Source organism: Triturus cristatus, chromosome 5_2 (assembly GCF_964204655.1).
Source record: "Triturus cristatus chromosome 5_2, aTriCri1.1, whole genome shotgun sequence".
NCBI lineage: Eukaryota > Metazoa > Chordata > Amphibia > Caudata > Salamandridae > Triturus > Triturus cristatus.
Window position 1 is genome coordinate 450,048,300 of NC_140588.1, and position 26,663 is coordinate 450,074,962.

Consider the following 26,663-nt stretch of genomic DNA (forward strand, 5'->3'; position numbering starts at 1 on the left):
ATTTAACAAATGTACATATCAGTCCTTTTTATTCCTTTTCTTTTCAGTTTGTATCCATTCTTGTGCTTTTATGATTTTAAATGTCTAAAATCGAATAAAGCACTACTATCTGGACTTTGATGCCAAGGCAAATGCTCAAGTAGGGCAGGCTTCCCTTAGGAACATATTTGCCTAAATCTGCATTCCTTTTTTCTCTGTCTCTTCCATCGCGTTCTATACGAATGGACTTGCTAGTCTATTCAAGTGCTTATGACTATACATGGAAAACCCATGCGAGAGAAGGAGCAGTTTCTTACCTGTAACTCCAGTTCTCTCGTAGGGGTATTTCCATGATAAGTCATAAGCAACCCTCCCTCCTCCCAGGTGGAATAGACTGAGGGATCCATAACATAAAACATGCATTCAATTCTCATTGCGCTCAAAAAGAACTGAAGTAACTGCCATTGTGCATGATGGGATACTGGTGGTCTCTGGATTCTTAAAAGCACAGCTTCTATTTTTAAGACATATAATGGCAGCCTATGGGGCTATTCTGTCCTCTCCTTCCATTTCTATAATGAAAAAGGGAGTTTTGTGAAGGGTATTCTTCTATGTATTAAACACTTCAAAAATGGTACAAAATATAATATACTGGCTCCCTTTTTTCAAGATGAAGATGCGCCCCATTTAGCCTATTTATTTAGGCTGCATTATTGTCTCTCGATCTCTTAAGTGTCTTTGCAGCCTTCCTGAAGAAAGGAGAAAAATCCCACTTAAGAAGATAAATCCAAATAAGTGCTCCAGGGTCCCCGTACATGGGCGGGACTATTCAAGGGCTTATGACTTATCATGGAAATACCCCTACGAGGGAACTGGAGTTACAGGTAAGAAACTGTTACTCGTCAGTCACAGACTACATTTGATGTTCCCATTTTCGATCACAGCCTACCAGACAGAGCAGCTGTCTGCTGTCTGGTTTGCTGAAGACATCTTAGGGACATTCAGAAAATTGTCCTAGGAATGCATTCCACCCGTTGCTTTCTCTTGACTTTGTGGCTTGTACCTCACATTTGCTTGCTTTCTATTTGCTGGTTTTATTTGCTATAGGCTGTCCTGTTCGAGTTAGTCCCTCCCGATGCCCAGCCCTTGTTTACTGCTTCCTTCCGCAGACTCCTTTTCTGTAAACAGGCTTTTAAATCTTATTCTTATCTTATCATATGTGTTCTACCTTCAAAGACGGAGGTCAAATGCCAGGCTGTGTCTTACAGGGATCTTGGTATTTATTTTTCTTTCTCTGGCTTCAAAGTGAGAGGATTTATGTGACAATCATTCTGGCTATTGGGGACAGCTTGGGGAAAGCTTTATGCTTCCGCCGGGTGGAACTTTTTCCCTACCAGCGCTCTTGGAAATAGACAGTGCCCTGAGGGTTGGGGACTCTGTAACACCGTCCCTAATCCAGCCCTGGGTCCCTGGGGCCAATAAATGACTCAGTGAGGTGGCTGCGTCCTTGCCATCCACATTTTCTAAGTGCCTGTCCCTTGGAATAGAGTCCCAGGGGCATTCTCAGGCTCGTGAGGGGTCAAGCAGCCCCCCTCCCCTTTATTAAGATATTGGTCTTGGGTGATGGGGGTCCCTGGGACCTCTTAGAGGTTTGGGAAGTGGGGCGGTGTGTCCCCTCCCCTATATTGTTTATGTGGCGCCTGGGAATGGGGTCCACTGGGCCTTTTTAGGGCTTTGAGAGGGGGGCTGTGTACTAAAATATTAGCCTTGGGTGATGGGGTTCCTGGGGCCATGCACCCTCCTACTTCTAAATCATAAATGCACCACCCCTTCGTGCCCTGACCCGCCCCGGGGGATGTTGTTATTTATAGAGCAGGAGCCTGCACATTAGTGGGGTAACTAGGGGGTCAGAGTATCCCTACCCCTGTGTCTTATATCTTTAAAAAAACATTTTTACAAGTTATAAATGGGTCACATTCTAAGGAAGGATCCCCTGAGCTTAGAAAGTATCACTTGTTCTCTCCTCGTGGCTAATTCATCTCCTATGTACAAGGACACAACATGTCTTTAGACTACCCTTTAAATAGAAGACCGCTAAATAGTTTATGACCTGTATTAAATGCTTGAACAAAAGTTTATTGAATACCTCAACTAAAAACTCATCCATGCTGCTTGGCATTCTATTAAAACATTTGTACCTGTGTATGATCTCAGACCAAAGAAGCAATGTAACTATCCAGTTACAATAGTAATCAACTGTAGATATCTTCCCTGCACTCTTATGTGCAACCCATCTCCTCAATTGTTTTCCATTAGCTATATAATTTTTTCCTGCGCATCAATAATCAAAAATGACGTCTTAGGATGTTGCTTTTTACTGCTTTTGTGATCAAATTGAAGGCATTTAGAAACTTAATCCACAACAATAGACTGCAGAGGGTTTATTGTACTAAATATAGCGTTCAGAATCTTTAACTGATGCTCAAGATGTCATCCAACCCAGCATTCACTTTGAACAAGTATCACAATGCTGGAGCACCATTTTATCAGGTAGCCTATGTGTGTGTAGCGTTGAGATACCAATGAAATACGATTGGCGGCTGACAGATTGTAAAATTAGACAACAGTACTTCATATATTACCATTATGAAAAAGTTGCAGCAAGGTTGCTCGCTGTCAAAAATGCTTTCATTTATATTTCCATTGTTTTCTTCATTCAGGCGTACGTCACGAAACAGTGATCCAGTGAACTTTAGCAAGTTGTTAAGCAATGGTTATGGAGATGATTGGATCCAACAGCGCAATGATAGGGACAAAAAAGCTCAGCAGAAGTCCGGCAATACTGAAAAGCTTAAAGGTACATGACATGCTAAGAATAAAACTCCATTAACTTTGTGTCCAACTTATTTCCAGTAGAAAGGAAATGCACCCCACCATCTTCTGGGCACTGTAATGCTACATGTGGCATTTAACCAGAGTTCTTTTGACTCCAGAAGCAACGAATGAGCAAATGTATGTATGTACTTTTCCCTTTAGCAACATATCTGTTTCAGAAGAGTTTCAATGATCAAAAATATAATAATCCACAGTAATTTGTGATAGTAAAGAAGCACTGTCTATGATAGTGTAGGATAGTGCTTTGAATTATTGGTCAACAGCATTTCCCAGTGAACATTTGCAGTTTCACATCTCCCGTCTGTTTTTATTCATTAGTGAAAACACTGAGGGTGGGCAGCAGGGGAAAGGGTGTAAATGATTACCTGGAAGAAATAGTTATTTACTTTTAACAGTGGTTATCCAGGAATGGCATCCTACTTGGAGTCATAGCCTTAGAATAATTCTCAGCCTTTGTACCTGAGAGTTATTCTAAAGTGAAAAATCTGGAGCACAGTACTTGCTGGAGAATGTTTCTTTTTTAATACCCAATAAAGTAAATGTTATTGACTATTTTGATTTCCTGTCAGACACATCAAACCTGTCACAGCACTAAAATTCATTCTTTTGGTTGTATTTTTATTTGATGGTTAGTTGTATTGCCCTCTGTTAACCCTTAGTGTATTCTTGCACTGAAAGCCATCCCTTGATGCTTCATTACTACCCTCAAAGCATCTTGCTCATAAGTTCCAAATTAGATAAAACAATGTCATCTTTCAGGCATTAGATTGCTTTTAAACTTTTTGACTGCTCGTCCGTCTTTGGCTGGCAAAATATTGTTTAAACTGAAATTCTCTTTAGATTGGTAAATTTGATATGCATGTGGAAAGCATCCTTATCTGGTCACACAAAGGGTCCACAGTACCTGTAAGAGGATTAAGTCTCCGGAGTGCTTACACAAAGGTGGCTGATATTCCTCTAGGGTGGGCACCCTGGTCTGTACAACTTAAGATGGGTCCTGCCATCTTTAAAAGCCTCAAGTTAGAGGGTTCTGGGTAATAAAGGTGACCCACACCTTCGGATTAGCTCACCTAAGAGGCGGATTAGCCAGTAACTTATTGGCTACTCGCCTTCACACCCCTAATGCCCCTATCTTTAGAATGTAAGGGGGTACCGTTGACACCAGACCCTTAGATCTGCTTTGAATGCGCCAAGGACAAAGAGACCTGTGTCTACAATGCTAGGACTCCACAAAGAAAAGGAGCTAAGTTCTGCACATGTGGTAGCCACCCTGCAACTGCTGGATTACAACTCGTTCCAGACCAGAGACTGGTTCCAAAAGGAAGGTCAATCCCTCTGCAACTAAAAGGCAACACTAGAATTCCTTAGGGCTAGAGGTTGTTGTTCTAGTAACTGGAGTTACAGTTGAGTAACTAATTTCTTTCTGTGCAAGCTGTCTTCCCATGCCTCACCCAGCTGCTTGGCACATCCATTTAGTATGTAGGGAGCTGTCTAGGGGCTACTAGAACAACAGCCACTATGATAAATAACTTGTAATTCCACAGATTTCTGATTACAACTTCTCAGGTGAGTTTAATTACTGATCTCTTTAGTAGTGTTTCATGCCATCAAATCTATTAGCTTTGGTTTCCTATTTTATAGCTCTCATTTTACCCTAAAAACACAGAACAGAGGTAAAATTAGACTTGGTGATTTCAATTGATTTATGCATATGTTCCTTTTAAGATTTACTAAGTAAACTAATGATGACCAGTTTACATTGTTACTGCATATAAGTATTGGTGCCCATCAACAACATAAACTAACAGTTATTGAAGCTTGTGTTTTCAGTTAGGAGACCGAAACCAACATGCATTGTCCATAATGTGGGTATTTGATTTGCTCTTATTTTGTTTTAATGTTAGTTGAACAGGTTTCTGGAAATTAATGTTTTATTCTGGTCTTTTTTGTATTTCTTACAGATCCTGCATTAAGTGAGTACAAGAAGAGTAAAGCACCGAAGCAGATAACTGCATGCACAGCCTCCCAAAAACGAAAATCAAATTCAAGAATAAAGGATAAACAAAGGTCCCAATTTTGATCTGGAGCAGGTGCCCATCCTGATATGTCACACCTCTCATTCAGCATGTATGCTTTCCCACTCCTACCCATACTGGGGTGGTTGCTGTTTTGGAGGCAAAATAAGGATTAATTAAGCATCCATCCGTAACCCTAGAAAGTGCCATCCTTTACTAACACTATATTAGTAAATATATCATGTTAATCACTAATTTACCATTTAGGTCAACCATGTGTTAACCAGAAAAATGCCCTCAAGTTCTGAAAAGCTAATATTTCTCATCAAACTAGCTACTGGTATCATATATGATTTGTAGTGGAACTCATCCCTCCTCCTCAACCCCCCTCAAAATCTTTTTTGTTAGCTGAAAATTGTTGTAACAATACCAAGAAATGTTATAGCGTATGTTCTGAGATCTTGAGACTTTTGGAATTTTAACTGAAATTTTAATCCCTATAGTTGGTGTAGTGTATTTGCAAAATCGAGTATTAATACAAAAGTGCACAAGAATTGAAGGATTAATGTAAATGTAATGGGCCATTACAAGAAGAGTGGAAATACTATATGTGCTATATTAACCGAATGCTCCTCAAAATGGGAGATAACAGGTAATACCAAATGTTTTACAGTATTTAAAGGTGCAAAACTCTGAATTTGCTGTATTTTCCCTTCATGGATTCCATCAGCTTTTACCTTGCAAAGTTTGTGGAGGAGCAAAGTGTGATATTCCCACGTTGCGCGGGCTGCCGAGTTTCTACCTGGACTGGTATTAACTTTCACCTGTTGTGAGGCCCTGTGTACCAGTAACACACATTGCTTTAGCTCATGGACTGTTCAGAGTGCACTTTTAAAGGACTGTTGAAAGTCAATAATCTGTGAACCCCAAAGTTTCAGGCCCTCTTTCCTGGCTGGTTCTCCAACACTGCTTAAGGCAGACCTGCTTTTAGTTGACTTCCTTGGCCAGCCAACTACTTCCTAATGCTTCAAAATTTGTGATTACGTAAAAAACCTTCCTTAGATTCCACCCCTTGTAACTTCCTTGCTTCCATTGGCAGCTACTATTGTTATCTCTTACCCCTTTATCTTTCCAGATTAATACGGATAAGATTGAGGTGATGGAGTTTGGCAATGGTCCATCCCTATGGAATCCAACATGGTGGCCGATAGAGGCAGGTCAATGTGCGATTCCATCCAACCTCAGGGCTATTCTTGATGACCAGTTTAATTTTGCGGGCCAGATTAATAGTGTAACTTCTTCCTCTTTCTTCGTGCTGAAGCTCCTTGGAAGATCTTTCCGTTCATCCCCCAAGATTTAAGGAAATCATTAGTAGTTGCCGTTATCCTCTCGTAGCTAGATTATTGCAATACGCTTTTTATAGGCATTGATAAAGCCCAGAGGTTAAAATTACAATCAATACAAAACACCGCTGCCCGGCTATTGTTAAACATCCCTGGGGGGCACTCCACCTCTAATGCTATTAGGTCATTACATTGGCTCCCGACTCAGCAAAGGACGGAGTTCAAGGCCCTATGCCTGGTCCATAAGGCATTATTTGGCGGAGGGGCTGCTGATTTCCGGAATTTCTTTTCTTGGTATATCCCCACCAGAAACCTCAGATCCACTGACGCAGGTTTCATCTGTAGCTCTAAAATTCGCAAAGCCAGATGGGGAGGTAGGAGCCTGTCACATTGTGCAGCCAAACTGTGGAACCAGCTGCCTATCTCTATGAGATTAATGTTGAGTAGGCTTCTTTTTAGGAAAGCGTTAAAAACATGGCTGTTTCCACCTCTCTAAGGATTAGTTATAGCCGTTGCGATCCCAAGACGCTTCGGCATTCTAGCGCTCTATAAAACTATATCCTATCCTATCCTCTTTTTCTAGATTCCCCACTCTCTTAAATGAACCAGGTGGCAGACTATGAATTGACTTGCCATACCCCTTGGTCTCCGCTCTACTCTTCACCGCCTTTGGTCTCAGTCCCTGTCTCCCGCATGCCATAGGGCCATGTTTATTTGCTTCTTGTGTGCTAGTTCCCAATATAAGCCATGTATGAATCTCGGATTCCTCCCTGCCTTTCACCATTACTCACAGCATCATTTGGATTTCCCAATGCTGCTTCAGCTGCAGGAGCGTGTTGCGGACTTCCATCTAACCCTACTGATCCTGCTTGTGATCCAGCGGGTTACCAACTAGAGATACTCACAAACTACATACTCACCTGGGCCCATAAACACGTATTCACAATAAGCTGGTAAAATACCGCTGGGGTCAATTTGTGTGATTTGCTTTTAAGTATAATTTACTTTAACATTTTATAATAATATTGTTTCTGTAGTAGGGGATCTCTGTGTATAGTCATAATCTAGTGAATAGTCCCGCCCATGTGCGCGGACCCCGGAGCAATAAAAAATAATCTCTAAAAGGTGACAAATCATGCAGACCTGCATACACCTTTAAGAGAGAATTTAATTTAAAGACAGATAATGCAGCCTATACCCACAGGCTACACTGTCCAGTACTTCAACTAGAATTCCACCAAAATCCACAAACAGCACTGCCTGTCCAGTTTTTCTCCCCATAGGAAAAAACCCTGCCTCTACCAGCAAAAGCCACTGGAATGATAGAGAGGAAGGAGTGGACAGACAAGCCCCATAGGCTGCCATTATGTGGCTTGGAACAGGATACTGTGCCTTTAAGAAAACTTTCCAGTTTTCCAGAACTTTCCCCAGTATCCCAGAATGCCCAGCAGGTCCCATTTACTTTCAGTTCTTTTTTCCGGCTCCTGTTAGCAGGACCCTGGAGCATTGAGCTCTACCTTTTTCAAGGTTTTTCATTGAGATTTTGGCAATTTTTGTCACTTTTTCTTGTGTTTAGTAGCTGGTACTGTCAACATGCCTGGCTTGTTCGACAAGTGCCCGGAATGTGGTCGAAAGAAGGCTAAAACTGACCCACACGAGGTGTGCATAGCTTGCCTTCCCCAGTCCCACGTGCCTGAAAGCTGTACCATCTGCCACTCGTTTTCAGCAAGAACCCTGAGGGACAGGATGAAGAGCAGGCTTCAAGCTCTGGAGGAGCGAAGACTGAAGGCACCAGGTGGGTCTGGAGGGGCTGATTTGGCCCATGCTGAGGCCTCTGGGGGGCTCCCCAGGGGCAGGAAGACCAGTAAGCGCTCCCGCTCCCCGTCGACGTCGAGGGCGTCGACGGCGACGTCGAGGAGGATGACCACCGTCTGTTCGCCGTCTCCCCAGGGCTCTGGGGAGAAGCGGCGTCGACGATCGCCGTCGAGGGACCTGAATAGGCCGCCGTCGACTACATCGGCGTCGTCGGCGACGACGCCGTCTTCGACTGCGTCCAGCGGTCGACGTCGAGAGAAGACCCGGCGTCGGCGTTCGGCGTCGAGGGATCGCAGCTCGCCGTCGATGAAGAGAAGGAGATCGACGTCGAGAAAGCGAAGATCGCCGTCGAGGCGAAGATCGCCGTCGAGGCGAAGATCGCCGTCGAGGCGAAGATCGCCGTCGAGGCGAAGGTCGCCGTCGAGGCGGAGATCGCCGTCGAGGCGGAGATCGCCGTCGAGGCGGAGATCGCCGTCGAGGCGAGGGTCGCAGTCGAGGCGAAGGTCGCCGTCGAGGCGGAGGTCGCCGTCGAGGCGGAGGTCGCCGTCGAGGCGGAGGTCGCCGTCGAGGCATAAGTCGACGCCGAGGAGGAGATCGACGCCGAGAAGATCGCCGTCGAGGCACAGGTCGACGTCAAGGTCGAGGTCGAGGAAGAGAGAGTCGCCGGGATCGGTGTACTCAGTGGTGTATACCCCGCCTCGGAGGTCTTCGTCGCCTCCTCCTCTCCCACCTCTGCCACCGCCTCCTCCACCACCACCACCACCACCACCGCCACCTCCTCCACCACCGTCTCCACTTCCTCCACCGCCTCCTCCGCGGCCGCGGACTCTGTCTCCGCCACCCCGGCCTCTGTTGCTGCCAAGCACTCCTGCGGTGCCGCCGCCGGTCCCCCCCGAGGTCGGTTTCCCTTCCACGGTACCCGACTCCGCCGCAAGGGACCCCGAAGCCACGACGCCCACGGTCGCCTGGACCAGCGAGACCGGCGGACAGGCCTAAGCCGAAGAGGTCGCGCTCCCGCTCTCACAGGAGGCGACGATCGCGGAGCCGAGGGCGATCCTCGTCAGACTCTAGACGACGCCGCAGAAGGTATAGGTCCAGGTCGCGCTCCTCGGACAGGGACCTTTCCCCGACGCTGTCGGACTCCCCGGGGACTAGGGTGTCGCCGGTGGACGACTTGGTCTCGTTCCAGGAGGTGCTGTTGCGAGGGGCTGCGAAGCTGAATATCACGGTGACGGTTCCAACACCCACGACGTCCGTGATATTTGAGACGCTTCATAAAAGACACTTGTCTCGCCCCCTCCTGCCTCTCGTGCCTGGACTGGTGGAACCAGCTTTGGAACTGTTCCTCACTCCCGCAACAGCGAAGGCCGCTCCGTCCAGGCTCATGAAGAAATATAGGGCCCCGGAGTCGGATCCGTCATTCTTGAGAGGGGACCCGAAACCGGATTCGGTTATCGTGACGGCGGCGAGAAAACAACATGCGACCGCCCCGGCCTCCACGGTGCCACCGGACAAGGAAAGCCGCTGGCTGGACTCTGCGGGCAGGAAGGTGTGTGGTACCGCTGCCACCACGATGAAGGCGGCGAGTGCAGGGGCGTTGTTGGGCCGTTACGACTGGGCCCTGTGGGACTCCCTGCAGCAATATGCGGACCTCCTGCCACGAGACAAGAAGGAGGACTTCTTGGAGACGGTGCGCGAAGGCATGCTGGTTTCTAACCAAACGATCAGCGCAGCAGCGGATATATCGCTATTGGCCGCCCACGCCTACTGTCATGGCGTCCACCAGCGGCGGCATTCCTGGTTGCGCCTGACGTCCCTTAAGCCGGAGGCGCAGCAGAGAGTGGCCAACTTGCCCTTCTCGGGGGAGACCCTGTTCGGGAAGCATGCGGATGATGAAATGGCCCGCATGAAGGCTGAAGCGGAAACCCTGACGGCCGTCGGGTTGGAGAAGGCCGAGAAAAAGAAACGACCGTTCCAGAGGAGGTTCGGGTCGTCGGGCCGAGGGCGTGGGCAGGGCTCGGGACAGCAGCAGCCACAACAGCAGCAGTTCCGCAAGCCCTTCCAGAAGCGCCAGAGGGGCAGAGGTGGCCAGCAGGCTACTACCACAAACAAGGGCCCGGCCGGGTCTCGGCCCTGAGCTGTTACTTCCCCCTCAACCGTTACCCACTCCAGTGGGGGGAAGCATTCGATTTTTTCCGGCAGAGTGGAGAAAAATTACTCAGGACAAGTGGGTGCTGAATATTGTTTGCAATGGATACAGTCTTCGGTTCATCAGCCCGCCTCCAGCGATTCCGCCGGTCAGCTCTCGCTTCCAGCTGAGGGAGCTCCAGGCGGAGGCAGACATCTTGTTGAGAAAAAAGGCGGTAGAAGAAGTACCTTTGTCTCAAAGGGGAAGAGGTCTGTACTCTCGGTTCTTCCTCGTTCGCAAGAAGGACAAGAACGAGTTCAGGCCCATTCTGGATTTGCGACAAGCAAACAAGTGGATTCGCAGAGAAAAGTTCCGCATGCTATCGTTGCACCAGATTTACCCTCAGCTGCAACGGGGGGACTGGCTCTGTGCCATAGATCTACAGGATGCGTACTTCCATGTGCCCATAGCACAGAAGCACAGGAAGTTCCTGCGATTCCCAGTCGGCGCCAATCACTATCAATACACAGTACTGCCATTCGGGCTAAAGTCTGCTCCCAGGACTTTTTCGAAGTGCATGGCGGTGGTGGCGGCACACCTGCGGAGGAACAAGGTGTTTGTCTACCCGTATCTGGACGATTGGCTGATCAAGGCGTCATCCTTCGAGGAAGCGCAAGAACACTTCCGTTGGACGTGCGAGCTCTTGAACAAGCTGGGGTTACACGTCAACATGTCCAAATCGGTCCCATCTCCGGTACAGTGCATACAGTACCTGGGGGCCTCCATAGATACGCGGTCAGCAAGCGTGTCTCCTTCGGAGGAGAGACGGTTATCACTCCTTCGGAAGGCTCAGGACCTCAGGACTGCTTCATCGACGACTGTGAGGAAGGTGTCGTCTCTGCTGGGATCGATGGCCTCCTGTATCTTCCTCACTCCGCACGCACGTCTACAGATGCGACCACTGCAGGAGTGCTTGGAGGATCAGTGGGATCAGAAGACAGGCTCTTGGGACGACAAGATCAGACTGTCTCTACATGCTCGCCAGTCTCTGAAGTGGTGGTGTTCGGCGGAAAACCTCCTCAAGGGGGTTCCCTTCCACAAGGACATTCCCACGACGAATGTGGTGACGGATGCTTCTCTCCAGGGCTGGGGTGCGCATTCCGGGGACCTGCAGATTCAGGGGAAGTGGTCTCCTTTGGAATCGACGTACCACATCAATTTCCTGGAACTCAGAGCTGTCTTCCTGGCACTGAAGGCTTTCCTTCCGTCCTTCCAGACCAACTCGCTGCTGATACAGACGGACAATACAACCACGATGTATTACCTCAACAAGCAGGGGGGGTCGAGATCGCGCACTCTGTCGCAGGAGGCGCAGGCGATCTGGCGCTGGCTGCTGGCCCGAGGATTGACGATCACGGCCACACATCTGCCAGGGGTGCAGAATGCTCAGGCAGACGCCTTGAGCAGGCTGATTCAGGAAAACCACGAATGGGTCATAAACGACGAAGTACTAGGAGAAGTCTTCGCAAGGTGGGGGACTCCAGACGTAGATCTGTTCGCCACCGCCGAAAACAGCAAATGCCGAGACTTCGCATCCAGGTACTACCAGCGGGGGACGCTGGGGAATGCGCTATGGATCGATTGGTCGAACAGCTTTCTGTACGCTTTTCCACCCATTCCCCTGATTCCGGCGGTGCTCATCAAGCTGTCCCAGTCCAGGGCGCGGATGATCCTGATCGCCCCGGAGTGGCCCAGGCAGTGGTGGTTCACGGACCTTCTTCACCGGTCTCTCCTTCCTCACATGCGGTTGCCGTGCAGGCCGGACCTTCTCACGAAGTTCGGGGGGCGGATGGTGCACCCCAACCTCTCGTCTTTGAGTTTGGCGGCATGGCTCCTGAAATAGTGCAATACGGTCATCTGAATCTACCAGACGATTGTATGGACATTCTGAAGGAGTCTAAGCGACCTTCCACTAGGACATCCTATGCTTACAAGTGGAAGAGGTTCTGTATCTGGTGTAAGTCCAAGAACTTTGATCCGACAACATGTAAGGAAGATGTCATCCTTCCATACCTTTTGCATCTGGCGCAGTCTGGCCTTAATTTCCATTCCATTAAGGTTCATCTGGCTGCTTTGACTGCTTACAGGAAGTGCCCTTCACAGACGTCCTTCTTTCAGATTCCTGTGGTCAAGGATTTTTTGGAAGGCTTGAAGAAGGTGTTCCCTCCTGTCAGACTTCCCTCGCCTTCTTGGGACTTGAATGTGGTGCTGTCCAGACTGATGAGAGAGCCTTTTGAACCTATTCACAAGGCTTCATTGCAGCACCTATCCTGGAAGGCGGCGTTCCTAGTGGCCATTACATCGGCCCGCAGGGTGAGTGAACTTCAGGCATTATGTTGTCAAGAACCTTATACTGTGTTTCATGCTGCTAAGGTTGTGATGCGTACTCACCCTAAGTTCCTTCCTAAGGTTATCTCTGACTTTCATGTCAATCAGACCATAACTTTACCTACGTTCTTTCAGAATCCCTCTTCACCAGCGGAAAGGGCTCTCCATTCCCTGGATGTCCGAAGGGTGTTGAAATTTTATCTGGATAAGACCAAGGATATTCGTAGGTCTGACCAATTGTTTGTTAATTATGGCTCAGTCAGGACTGGTCTTGCGACCTCTAAGCAGTCCATCTCTCGGTGGATTGTGTCCTGCATACAGTTGTGTTATCAAAAGGCTAATAAGACCTTAGGGGGTAAACCTAAGGCTCATTCCACCAGGGGCAAAGCTGCCACGACGGCTTTGCTGCGTAATGTTCCGATTGCGGAAATCTGTAAGGCGGCCACTTGGAAGTCGGTCCATACCTTTGCTGCGCATTACTGTCTGGACTCGGATGCCAGGGCAGATGCTCAGGTTGGGCAGGCTTCGCTGCGAAATTTGTTCGCACAGTAGTGGTTGTGTCTTATGTGTTCTCCACCGCTTTTGTTGTGTGGGGATGGGCTTGCCATTCTATTCACTAGATTATGACTATACACAGAGATCCCCTACTACAGAAGGAGTAGTTTCTTTTCTGTAACTCCAGTTCTGTAGTAGGGGTATCTCTGTTATAGTCATAAGCGCCCGCCCTCCTCCCCGGTGGAGAGATACTTATTCATATGGAGAATGCTACAGGTCTGGCGTGCTACGCCTTCAAAAAGAACTGAAAGTAAATGGGACCTGCTGGGCATTCTGGGATACTGGGGAAAGTTCTGGAAAACTGGAAAGTTTTCTTAAAGGCACAGTATCCTGTTCCAAGCCACATAATGGCAGCCTATGGGGCTTGTCTGTCCACTCCTTCCTCTCTATCATTCCAGTGGCTTTTGCTGGTAGAGGCAGGGTTTTTTCCTATGGGGAGAAAAACTGGACAGGCAGTGCTGTTTGTGGATTTTGGTGGAATTCTAGTTGAAGTACTGGACAGTGTAGCCTGTGGGTATAGGCTGCATTATCTGTCTTTAAATTAAATTCTCTCTTAAAGGTGTATGCAGGTCTGCATGATTTGTCACCTTTTAGAGATTATTTTTTATTGCTCCGGGGTCCGCGCACATGGGCGGGACTATTCACTAGATTATGACTATAACAGAGATACCCCTACTACAGAACTGGAGTTACAGAAAAGAAACTACTCCTTCTGAATCAAAATGTACTTTCCTCTGGTCAATAGACCTTTTAGTTAAGCTAGTATTAGGTGAAATGACGTAAATTTGAATATTTTAAATAACCACCGACTCTGGAAGAGTTTAAATGTTTATCTAGTTAAATTCATGTGAGCCAAAGCAAAATACAATTCGTACACCGTTTCCACCAAGGACCGAAAATCAATCCATCAAATATGTCAGTAAAATCATCTAAACAATATTATCAGAATGACAGTACTTGGAGAGGAAAAAACAAAGAGAGCAGTACAATGACCTACTACACAGAATTATAATTACCTAGAATGGTGTGGAAACCAACCCTTTGGCCAAGAAGTTGGAAGGGTCCCCTGAGACAGCTCAGGTGACAAAGGTTTCAGGACAGGTTTCAGGGACAGGATAGATGACCTCTTCTAGATCCGACGCCTGCGTCGCACCCCTCTCTGACACTATCTTCCTCCTAGATTCATCCACGATCTTCTTCTAATTCTTTGCCTTATTTCCCTCCTCAATTCTTCTTTTAAGTAATAAGATTTTGGCTCTAAGTTCTGCAATTCAATTCTTCTTCAGTATTGGATCAGCTCTCGGACAGCATCCCGGTCTCTCAGCATCTCAACAATACGAACAGCCTCAGCATCCACATCCGCATCATCGGACTAACTAACTAAACGACCTCAATTATTCTTTTCTAATGGCAAGTACCACCCCTAAATGTTTCAAATTTATGAAACTCCTAATTCTGATTGGGCAGGAAAGGGGGGATGATCATCACACCATGCTAAGTTTTAACAATTTTCTAGTTCATTGTTCAGTGGTCCCGCCCCTTAATTTATTTTCCCAAGCTGTATTTCCCACCCGCATCTCACATCTTTATCAATAAAAAGAATACATAGAACAGTTGTCTTATTCATCCTGCAGGATGTCCATCACTTTCCCAGGACATGTTGCGAACGCGGCCTTGGACTGGATCCAGCACACCCTCATGGCTTCTGGCTGGTTGTCACTGCGCCTGTGTGAGGAGTCACGTGACGTATATACTTTAGCATCGCTCAGAGGCCCTAATATGAACTAATAGAGAGGTCAAAAAGAAACATGTTAAAATCAAAATAAAATGATTTCACTGTATACCACCTATGTCTACTCTAATCCCATTAACTTATAATAAGTCTCCCTGCATTAGCATTTAGTAAATAGCATATTTTAGTTTCAACGAGCCAGATGCTTAGCATGTGAGCTTTCATGCCGCCATTTTTGTGTGCAGAAGCAGAAAATTCCCTCCAAGCTTTAGTCCGTCATCCTGCGTAGATGCAGTTGACGCATGCACAGTGCAAATTCCTGCGTTAACAGTCATTTTAAGTTTCACTCTGGTTACTTGTTAGTAAGACACATACGCAAGCTTCCTCTAAGCTAATTATATGGAATGTGGTGCATATTAATCTTTACAAACATGATTAATACAGTGTTACGAGTTATTTGAGAGGATTGCTTCCGAGCAAGTCTCATTTATACGAGTCCTTGCTCCATCAATCCCCTCCCTGATGTAATTTGTGCCATCACTAATTTACCTATCACCAAATCAGATTCCAACTTTAGTACGTTTCAACTGCCTTTTCTGTCTTTTCATCTCCTTCTTCATTATTGTATTGTAAATTCTTCATCTTTTTGTATAAATCTCCCTTCATTTCTTCCAACTGAATTTCATCATACTTCCTTTTCTTTCCCCTTTCATTCACTTCATATCTCTTTCTTTTCTTACAGAATTTGCGCCATATCATTATTGCTAAAACTAATATTGTTATTCCAAGTATTGATAGTATTATTTCACCTATAATACTCTTACCTATATTAGTAAACCATGGTAGTAATACTATTTGTTAATGTCTTCCATACACTCTCAACTTCCAGTGGTTTCAGATCTTCCTCCAATTTCGTAATATTTTTAATGTATCCTCCAATTTCAACACTTTTATCAGGAATATAAGTGCAACAATGTTGCGTTTTCAGCATTTTACAGACGCCGCCCTCTTTTGCCAATTCTATATCAAGAGCAAGTCTATTTTGTAAAACCATTGATCTAATTGTAACCATTTGTGTATTGATCATCAAGAAATCCCCAACAGTATCAGTCGATAGACAATCAACTACTGTAGATAACTGACAAATTTTCAGTGAATTCAGAATTACTCCCACTGAAGGTATCAATGCACTAAATATATCACCTACTATTTCTGAAAAACTAGCTCTCTTGTTACGTGTTAGTTCCTTTGTGTCTTCATTGTTTCCAGTGAATCTTTTCACATGGTACACTTTTGGGAATAGTATTCCAAAATAGCAACTCCCGTAACAATGTGCAGGCAGCCTAAAATAGGCTTTATTCCCACACACGTAATAAACTCCAGGAAATACTGGGTCTGTTCCACCTTTTAGTCCCCATTCCCCGATAACTAAGAAATTATGTTCACATTCTCCGGGACCAATAAATGCATTGTTATAGTCAGTCTTTAACCTATGGAGGCAGATCTTCCCTTTCTTTTCAAAATCCAGGGACATCGCAGCATGAGTCTTGCCAGCTGTATAAATCTCCTCTTTCTCAGCTCATTGAGGAATCTGAGGTTTCCTTTCAGAAGCCTTTCTTTGGAAATCCTGTCTCCTTTGCTCCACTAAATTCAAAAATATATTTTCTTCTTCGTGTAATGTACATGTTAAGTTGTGCTTGTGCGCTTCAGCTATATCTATTGTTTTCATTGTTAGGAAATATCCACCCATAAAGCGTGCATTAGTGCTAAGAACTGGGTTCGTACTCGTTAGAATAATAATACTGTTATTTTCTTGTTCTATAAAATAAACTCGACAAAATACTACATGAAATACCATATGTAAATGGTGATATGTTACGCCTTCTGCTACTGATGCTGGTAATTTCATACACACATAACAATCACTAACTTCCATAGTGTCTACATATTGCTCTAATAACTTTGTAAATACATTTAAAGCAGTGTCATTTTGTGACAGTGTGGTGGAAATCTAATTCATCTGGTGCTCCTAATGCTACTCTATCTCCTTTAATGTTAGCTACCTTTTCATTAGCGTTTGTATTATTTTTCTTTTCTGTCACCATCAAATAAGGGATGGTTACTGTTAATATTAACCAAATTATGAGTACTAAAAATATACTACACATACATATTCTACAACATTTCTTTATGCACTTTTGTTCTGATGGATACATCTGCCAGTGGATTCCTCACCTTGTGAATATCCCCTGCGCCAGCATTCCACGGAACTTTTCTTCCCCAGCATTCCACGTCGACGTGGGCGACGTCATCATACATCGGCTCCGCTCGCGACTCCGATCGACGTCACCGGAGCCATAAGAGGCCCACGTCGGCGTGGTGACGTCAGTTCCCTTTTTTCCGCGCCTTCGACGCGCAACGGTTTTTCTCCAGTGCTACTTTGTAGTTTGTCGTGTTTCTTTGTTAATTCGACGATGTCTTCAACTAAGAAGTCGGGATTTAAGCCCTGTAGGGAGTGTGGAGGCTTAATGTCTATAACGGATCCACACCAGAATTGTTTATGGTGCCTCTCCTCGGAACATGATACGGAGGAGTGCGGATGCTGTAGAAGCATGAACCCGAAGGCACTCAAGGAAAGGAAGACCAAGCTCTTCATGAAGAAGATCGGTGAGGAGAAGAGAGGGAGGAAGAAGGAGAGATCGAAGAGGGAGTCGTCGACTTCGAAGTCGTCGAGGTCGAGGAAGCACCGTAAGAAGAGTAAACATTCTTCTAGACGTCGATCCTCGAAGTCCAAGAAATCGAAGTCGAGGTCGGCTTCGGTCCATCGACGTCGGTGCAAAGGCTTGTCTCCTTCTCCTTCGCCTCCGAGGTCACCGGGAGGCTCTCCTTCGAAGCAGACTCCGGCTCAGTCCCCGGCGAGGTCATCGGCTCCGTCTAAGAAGTCGACCCCGGTTCGTGTGGAGTCGGATGCTTCTATGCATGAGGAGGAGCAGGAAGAGTCTGTACCAGTTCTTGAAGAATCTGAGGCTCCGATGGAGGATGCTGCGGAGCCGGCGCCGGTGGCCCCAAAAGAGGATGCAGGGCCTTTGCCTCAGTTCCCGGCCCCAGGTACAGATTCGACCAGTTTCTTAAATGCTATGTATGGCATTTTTAATAGGGCGGCCTACCCATCCGGAGCACCAACTGGTCCCGTGGGTCAGATGGCTTTTTCATTGGGGGTGCCGCAGCAGTATGCTCAGGCCCCCTTTATGCCCTTTATGCCGATGGCGCCTTCTTGGCAGTTTCCGGCGCCGTCTGGGGATCCGTTTCGACCTCGGAAGGTCCAGCAGGCTTCGGAGCCTTCCTCGACGCCGAGACCGGCTCCATCGACGCCGAGACACACTCCATCGAATCCGTTCGAGGAGGGAAGCACAGAGGGTGTTGGAGGAAAGAAGTTATCGGATGGTTACTGTTAATATTAACCAAATTATGAGTACTAAAAATATACTACACATACATATTCTACAACATTTCTTTATGCACTTTTGTTTTGGTCTTCCAGCAACCCTATTATTAGCCATTTTTGACTAAGAAGATTTCTCTTCTTTGTTTCTGATTTGCCTATGGGATTTTTAATTCTGGGATTTTCAAGTGGGTCTCACTTCTTCTTCGTCAATCTGTTCTGCAGTTATTTCTTCATCACTTTCTTCACTTAAATCTTAATTCTTCAAGAATCACATAAGTCCATTCAGGACCTTCGCACGTATTATTTAATATCCTCAGTCCTTGACTTCTCCGTTTGGGCCTACTATTTGATTGCCCAGACTAGCTAGTGACTTCGTTTACTTGTTCAGGTTCTTCACTTATTGTTCTGAAGTGATATTTTAACCTTTTAACTCCACCTGGCCAGTTATCACCTCTTCAGACCCTTTTTGCTTGTACTGCACTGTCACTTTCTTCGAGTGTTCTTTTATTTTCGTTAAGTTGTGGCACAATTTGATTATCTTCGTCTTCAGAATTCCTCTCTGTGTGTCCTTGTCCAGGGCTTATAACTGTGGCCTCATCTGCCTGGACATGTTCTTCTTCCCTTTTCTGACCCTGTTCAGGTTTTATTTCAATTTGCTCTTTTTCTTCCACCTGAACTTGCTCTTCCTCCCCTAACTGGTCCTGCTCAGGTCTTACTGCACTTTGGTTTTCTGCAGCCTGAACGTGTTCTTCTAGACCTATCTGTCCCTCCTCAGATCCGTGAACGTTTTCGTTCACCTCTGTCTGAGTATATTGTTCTTTCCTTATCTGATCCTGATCAGGATCTCCAACAGTTTGATTTTCCCTTCCCTGAGCCTGTTCTTCAACACCGATCTGGTCCTCTCTATTTTCCTGTCTCTCTAACCTGGTTCTGCTTCTTGTCTTTACAATCACTTCGGCTATGTTAACCACTGGTATCCAGTCATCCTGACTTGTGCTCTGTTGTTCTTGGTCAGCTACTTCAGGATCTGATATTCTAGATCCTTCAGCTGCACAACCATCAGCGGCCTCAACTGCATGAGTCAGTTGTGGTCCCTCTTCGTCAGGTGCTGGTACTCTTTTAGTATGGCTTGCATGAATGTAGTTAGGCAAACCTGCACATTTTACTGCTGTTGTTGTAACCAATATAACCTGATGTGGTTTTTCCCACCTGGGTGCTAGGCACAACTCTCGAGTGTGATTCTTCACCACCACCCAGTCACCGGGCTTCAGATCATGTGCTTGAATCGGCTGCCTGGCAACTGCGTCCTCTCCAACCTGGTGAGAGACAGAACGCACTAAGTCAGCCAATCCTTTGCAACAGTCTAATACCAGATCATCAGATATATTCAACAGTTTGTGTCCTGGTATACATGCTTGTCTCATTGCTCTTCCCATGAGAATTTCATGGGGACTCAATCCTGTATTTCTGTCAGGAATACTTATGAGTCCCATCAGAACAAGAGGTAAAGCATCAGGCCGCTCCAGCGCTGTGGATGCACACACCTTTGCCAATCTTGCCTTTATTGTGCCATTCATTTGTTCAACCACTCCAGAAGCCTCTGGGCGATATGCACAGTGCAGTTTTTGTTAAATTCTAAATGCTTCACAGATTAATCGAATTATTTCATTATTAAAATGAGACCCTCTATCTGATTCTAAAGTTACTGGGAAACCAAATTGTGGAATCAATTCCCTCAACAGTAGTTTGGCGACTGTTATACTGTAATGTCTTCTAGTAGGGTATGCCTCCCTAGTAAGGGTTTGACTAGTAGAGAAAACCCTACAATCCACTGTCTACAGTATCCTACCACTCCGAGGAACATTCTAACCTCTCTCTGGGTTTGTGGTAACTGGATTTGTTTTATTATCTTTATTCTTTCAGGGGTCACTTTCCTTACTCCTCGTTCTATTTGATGTCCTAGATATCTGACTCCTGTCCTGCAATATTGCAGTTTCTCCGGGGACACTTTATGTCCACCATCAGCCAAGTGATTTAACAAAGTAATCGAATCAGTAACACAGTCGTCTCTCGTCTTTGATGCGACCAACAAGTCATCAATGTATTGGACTAGAACTGACTTTCTGGGCAGTACTAGGGTTTCTAAGCACCTTTTTAAAATTTGATTGAAAATGGAAGGACTTTCTGTATACCCTTGAGGAACTCGATTCCAAACTAAAATACGATCCTCGAACTTGAATGAAAAGAGATACTGGCTGTCTGGATGTAATGGAATGGAGAAAAAGGCTTGGCATAGATCAATTACAGTAAACCATCCTGCCTTCCATGGTATCTGATACAGAATTGCTGCTGGATTGGGCACTACAGGGCAACAAGGCACGACAATCTTATTAATCTTTCTTAAATCTTGAACTATCCTGTATTTCCCTCTAGGTTTCTTAATGCCAATTATAGGTGAATTACAGTGACTGCTCATTATCTCTTTCAAAATGCCTTGTTTAATCATTCGATCAATTTCTACTGCAAAACCAGGTTTGACTTCAGGACTCATTTTGTACTGTCGAATGTTTGGATAAACTGCACCTTCCTTTACAGTCACCTACACTGGGTCTACATTTGTCATTAACCCTACTACCTTTCCTGTAAAATCCCACACATCAGGATTTACGGTTGTTTTTAATTCATCTGGTAAATCGTCTTTTGTCATTAAGGAATACATCTCGTCTACTTCTGTGCCTTCTTTAGCTAACATGATTTTGTAGACTCCGTCTTCATCTGGGGTCAGAATTGCAACACCGTCCGGTGTGCAAAATATGGTGCAATTCATTTTGCACAATAGATCTCTTCCTAGTAAGTTTACTGGACTAGAGTCACATACCACAAACATGTGCATTTCACTAAAATTGCCAATACGCACCTCCATTGGTTTTGTAATAGGTGTTCTAATCTGTTTATTTGAAACGCCAACTACTTGGATCCTGAGAGGGGTTGGTTTTGAATGTCTGCTGTTCTCACAGTAGAATGGGTAGCACCAGTGCCCAACAAAAAGGTAATATCTTTTCCTTCTACTCTACCATCAATATATGGACCTGACGGATCTACCGGTAAGGATGCGCAAAGTACGCACTCCTTTTCCTCCCCCACCTCAGGCACCGTCATTGGTCATTGTCGTCAAGATAACTATTCTGTAAAAGAAATTGTGAAGTTACAGAATTTTTCTTACCACTTCCTCCTTGAAATCCGGTGTCCGCACTGTACTTGGCTCTGTTCATAAAATTTGGTATAGGGGCAGGTGGCAACTGACTCTGCTGATTTACAACCTGCTGCGGTTGACTCATTATCACCTCGTTCTGCGTCTGTGGATTTAAATTTTGATTTGGGCCATTAGTATTCTGTATATTTTTACACTCATGATCGCTGTATAAATACATGGGTTTCTGCATGTAAAGCTTTTCATTTACCATCTCGGCGGAGACTGCACCCAGGTCCGGTAAATACTTATAAATAGAGAAATAAATTAGTGAGGTCTCAATTCCAGAATTTCTCTCTTGATCGAAGTAAATTAATTAATTTACTGAACAGGAAAAGATCAAGGAAAAAACGTCTCCTAAGGCAAGAAGAAGATTACAACTGGATCCAGTTAAAAGAGGTGGCCTCATGGTATGATGCTAAAAGGTATTGGGAAATAATCTCAGATAGCGTTGTTTCTAGGGTAAAATCACTCCCAATTCCCATAAAAGAAGAAGACTGGAAATCTTATCTTGAAGATCTATATTCAGCCAAATCTGTAACACCCACATCGCCAGAACCTAGCTATGCTCCTTTGAGGTGTGAGATTGTAGGACTCATTAAAAGAATGAGAGGGTCTGGAGCAATAGGTCCTGATAAAATTCCCATGTCAGTAATTAAAAAAGAGCCTCAGTTGTGGGCTACATATCTTACACCCCCTTTCAGTTACTGCTATCAGCAGGGGAAGACAAACTAATCCTGGTCGGGTAGTATTTTAATTCCTCCGTTTAGAAAGGGGCCTAGACACCTTCCGGGTACCTACTGCCAATTCGTTTTACTAGATGCCGTAGGGAAAGTATTTGCACATAGTATTTTTGTATGAGAATTCTTACACGTTTCTATCCGAAGTCGTGTTGGAGGGACGACTGCGGATAGAAGCGTGTAAGAGTTCTACATGCTGGAAAAGTCTGATGACGGTTGAGTGGATCCTTGCCCATATATTGAGGTACCATTTAAGATGATGGTACCACAAGAACAGCTTTTGAGCTGACTGTATGGCCCAGTATTTTTATATTTGACATACATTTGGTCCTGAGGAATGCCTTCAAACTTCCAGTCTTATATGGTAGAAACCTATTGACCACAAGATAGGGTAACATCCATATCCCTATCTCACTTCGCTTTTTTATCTCTATCCACTGGGGGCACCAGAATTAGGTTTTTTCGCCCACTATGAGATAGTTTTAATCACTACTTTTTGCACTCTGCCCCTCACTTCGCTCACATAGGAAGTAGTACTTAAGGTGCTGTGGAACGACCGTGCTCCTCACCCAAGGGAGAGTTGTAGCCCACACTGGGTTCCTTGCGGCCCCAGTGTGCGGAGGAGCTCCTATACTGAAGCATGTCATCCTAGAGTGAGTGAGGGTTCTCGTCCGAACACCATCGATGTCCCTCATTTCTTGCTTCTTCTTTCTACCCCCGTACATAGTGTGTGTTGACATATTTAGATTGGAGCAGTAAGGTAGAAGTTGGGGATATAATGCTCTCTCCAGAACCTCCCCGGTGTGAGTTAATATAATAGTGCATTCATAGTCACATGAGTGGAGTAATGCAGTATGTGCTTGCTGGCCTACCTACAGGGCCAGCAGCGTATATTACGTAGAAGAGGATAAATGATTCTTATTACATTTACTACAACAACAATTAACGGAAAGAAGCCCCAACCCACGCCCCCCACCGCTACACATTTCCATCATGGTTAGTCAGGAGAACGCTTGAACATGTAAGTCAACATGTCTAGGCTTGTAACCTGGTTCAGTGTGAGCAGGGAAGAGTCAATGCCCCACGTTTGTTGCTTTATTTATTTATTTTAAGTATTCATTTTCAATTGCAGGTCAGCATTTAGTACAGCATTCATTATAACCATATTATCGAAAAAATTACTGTGCGATAAATGGAAACATTTAGTTATTGAATATGAATAATGTTTCGTTCCCCGCTTCTGGACACGGATAGCGTACTGGCTATGACCTGCAGGCCTTTATGCACACAATAGAATAAAACTACTTATTATAGAAGAACTCCCAACCCACCCCACCTTCTCCCTCCCCCCTGGCTTAGAGTCAATTACAAAAATATCGACCGAGGATTTCGACGTATTTTGGTCACAGTTCCGTTCCAAGAAGTCTAATTGTAATGGGCCACATTATAACTAGAGATGTAACACAACAATCTGCCCACTCCCTCCATGTCAACAATCTCTGCAGCACCATTCTTTCTGGGCGGTTCTAGTAATATTTGTGCCATATCACCCCAGGCCAGCAAGGCATCAGCAGCCTTCGTATCTCAGCACGTTTTTTTTTTAATGTTTGCATCTTCAGCGCCGGCTTACTCGAGTAGGTCCTGTTTCCAGACCTCAACCTTCTGGGGTCTGGGGCTAATCCAGTTGATCACAATGGGCCACTTTGAGCCAAAGGATCGTGTATCTCCTACTCTGAGTCTTTTTAGTGTTATTGGGGATCTGTCCCTGAAGACATTGGAGAATCTGTCTGGGGATGCCCCAGCAAGTGACATGTTTAATACAGAACAGGATATCCATCCAGAAAGGTATAATAATAGTCCAGTGCCACAACATATACAGAAAATCTGCTGCCATCGCACTGCTTCGGAGACAGTGCTGCTCCCTAGTTGGGTATATGGAGTGCAATCTCTTAGGGGACATATATACCATGTGTACAATGTTATACTGGATCTGCTTAAACTTTGCACAGATCAATACTTTACGGACTGCAACATGAACTTTTAACCAGTCTTTGGAGGTTATTGGTTCGTCACTGGCTTTCTGTCAGGCCTCCTCTATGCAAAGATGTGTATAGCACTCTGTATCAATGTGTAATGAGTCGGCGTCCTCCAGCCATAGTTAGTAAAGTCACCAGTGTATGTGTAGAATTAGGAGCGTCAGGGAAAGTTGGCCATCGTTTGCGCTCCATGGCAGCTATCTTTGCTTACAGCATAAATTGCTCCCCTCCTATACCAAATGATTCCATCGACTCCTGCAAAGTGATAAAGCATCCTCTGGATAGAGGTCCAACAGCATTAAGCATCTACCTGACTGTCATTTATCAATTGCTATAAAGTCAACTATTTGAGCAAATGGACACAAATTCCAGCTGTCCAAGTCTGGATCGTATGGCATACAGCGGATTATGCTTTTTACTATTCTGTCCCAAAGCCTACCCTTGAGTCGGATCAAGTGTGGAAAGTTATCTGGGATATCCCGGCCGTGTAATAACAGCACTCCAAGCAGATGTCCCTCATGTATGCCCCCTAGTAAGGATCTCTACCAATTCAGGTCGCCATCTATCCAGTGCAACGCATGCTCCCAATGACTGCGTAGGGGTGTGAGCTGTTGTGCAGTGTGAATTTGTATTGGGAAACAGTCCGAACACCGCGGTCTAAACCACAAGTGTTGCGACTCCGCAAGGTCTACAACGCATGCCTTTACCACGTGTGTGCCCTAACCACGCATATGCGTGGTTAAGGCAATGTGCGGTCTAGCTGCTGCCTGCTGCGGACGGAAGCAGGAAGACCTCGCATGAAGCAGTGAGGTAAGTGGGGCTGGGTGTAGTTCTGGGCTGTGTCGTTGTTGTGGGTTATTTTGTTGTAGTTTAGTAAGCTGGGGGTTGTGGTAGTTCTATTGGCAGGGGGTGGGTTGGGGTTTGTTTAGTTGGCTGGGGGGGTGGGTCGAGGGTTGTCTTGTTGACGGGAGTGGGTCAGGGGTTGTTTTGTGGGCTTGGGAAGGGTCGGGGGTAGTTTTGTGGGCTGGGGCTGAGTCGGGGCTTGTTATCTGGGAAGGGAGTGGGTCGGGTACTTTGTGGGCTGGGGGGTGTGGGTCAGGGCTTGTTTTGTGGGCTGGGGGTTGGTTGGTAGTAGTTTTGTGGGCTGGGTGTGGGTTGGGGGTAGTTTTGTGGGCTGGGGGCGGATCGGGGCTAATATTATGGGCTGGGGGCAGGTCGGGGCTAGTTTTGTGGGCTTAGGTGGGTCGGGGTAGTTTTTTGGGCTGGGGAATGAGTCAGGGTAGATTTCTGGGCTAGGGAGTGAGTCAGTGGTGGTTGTCAGGGCTGGGTTGGGTTTGGGTTCGTTTTCAGGGCTGTGAGGGTTCGGGCTAGTTTTCAGGGCTGGGAGGGTTTGGGGCTAGTTTTTAGGGCTGGGGGGGTTAGGGCTAGTTTTCAGGGCTGGGGGGTAGGGTTAGTTTGCATGGCTGGGGGGTCGTTTTCAGGGCTAGTGGGTCAAGGGTAGTTTTTAGGGCTGGGGGGTTGGGGTAGTTTATTTTATTACGGGTTGGGGTATTTGGCCTTAGGACAGGAGAATGGGTAGTCGGGGTAGTTTTTAGGGCTTAGGGGAAGGTGGGGTAGTTTTAGGGCTTGGTCAGGGCTGGGCTGGGTCAGGTTAAGGGACATGGTTTTAGGCCTCAGGGCAGGGGGAGGGGAATGGGTAGTTGGAGTAGTTTTGAGGATTTTGCAGAGGGCGGGTAGTTTTTAGGGTTGGTGGGGGGGTCGGAGTAGTTTTTTAAAATAGGAGTTTGCCTAAGGGCAGTGGAAGGGGCTGGGGTATTTGTAGAGACAGAGCAAGGGGGTGGGAGGCGGTCGAGGTAGTGTTTTGAGGGTTAGGGACAGCGTGGGGAGGGGTATTTGGACCTCAGGGTGGGGAGCGGGCCCGTGGGGGGGGAGTAGGGGGGGTTTGAAGCTTAGGGCAGGGAGAGGAGGGGTCGCGACCTTAGCCACGCATACTCTTTTCGAATTCATGCCTTTACCACGAAATTGCATGGTAAAAGCATGCGTGGTAAAGGAATGCATGGTTAAGTCTCAAATCGTTGTTGAGGTTGTGTTGTGGAGGCACGCATGGTTTATCCACTTGTTGTTCTGTCATACAACCATTTGTAGTGAGTCTGCAAAGCAGTGGAGGAAGTGTCTACCTGGTCCCATTACATGGAGATATTGTATGGTGAGGTACGTCGGGTGCTTGTTCGTCATATCGCCCCATTTGCCCCATAGTGACGCGATCAGTGAGTTGTATTGGAGGAAGTAGCTCCGGGGCAAACCATTGTCTTCTATCAGGGACTCGTATGGGATGAGGACAC

The 26,663-nt window shown here is 46.0% G+C and overlaps 1 protein-coding gene across 5 annotated transcripts in view; it reads left to right on the forward strand.

The window, feature by feature from the left end:
* The window catches only part of C5_2H7orf57 (chromosome 5_2 C7orf57 homolog), a 240,495-nt gene that overhangs the window by 207,466 nt on the left and 6,366 nt on the right, over positions 1–26,663 (forward strand). The window contains exons 7-8 of one of the 5 annotated variants that reach the window (XM_085607394.1): positions 2,700–2,836; positions 4,836–4,941. In XM_085607394.1, the coding sequence (XP_085463520.1) occupies positions 2,700–2,836; positions 4,836–4,941 (243 nt within the window). Of the gene's footprint in view, positions 1–2,699; positions 2,848–4,835; positions 5,002–26,663 lie in introns of all 5 variants that reach the window. The other 4 variants (XM_085607396.1, XM_085607395.1, XM_085607397.1 and 1 more) reach the window with 4 other exon arrangements.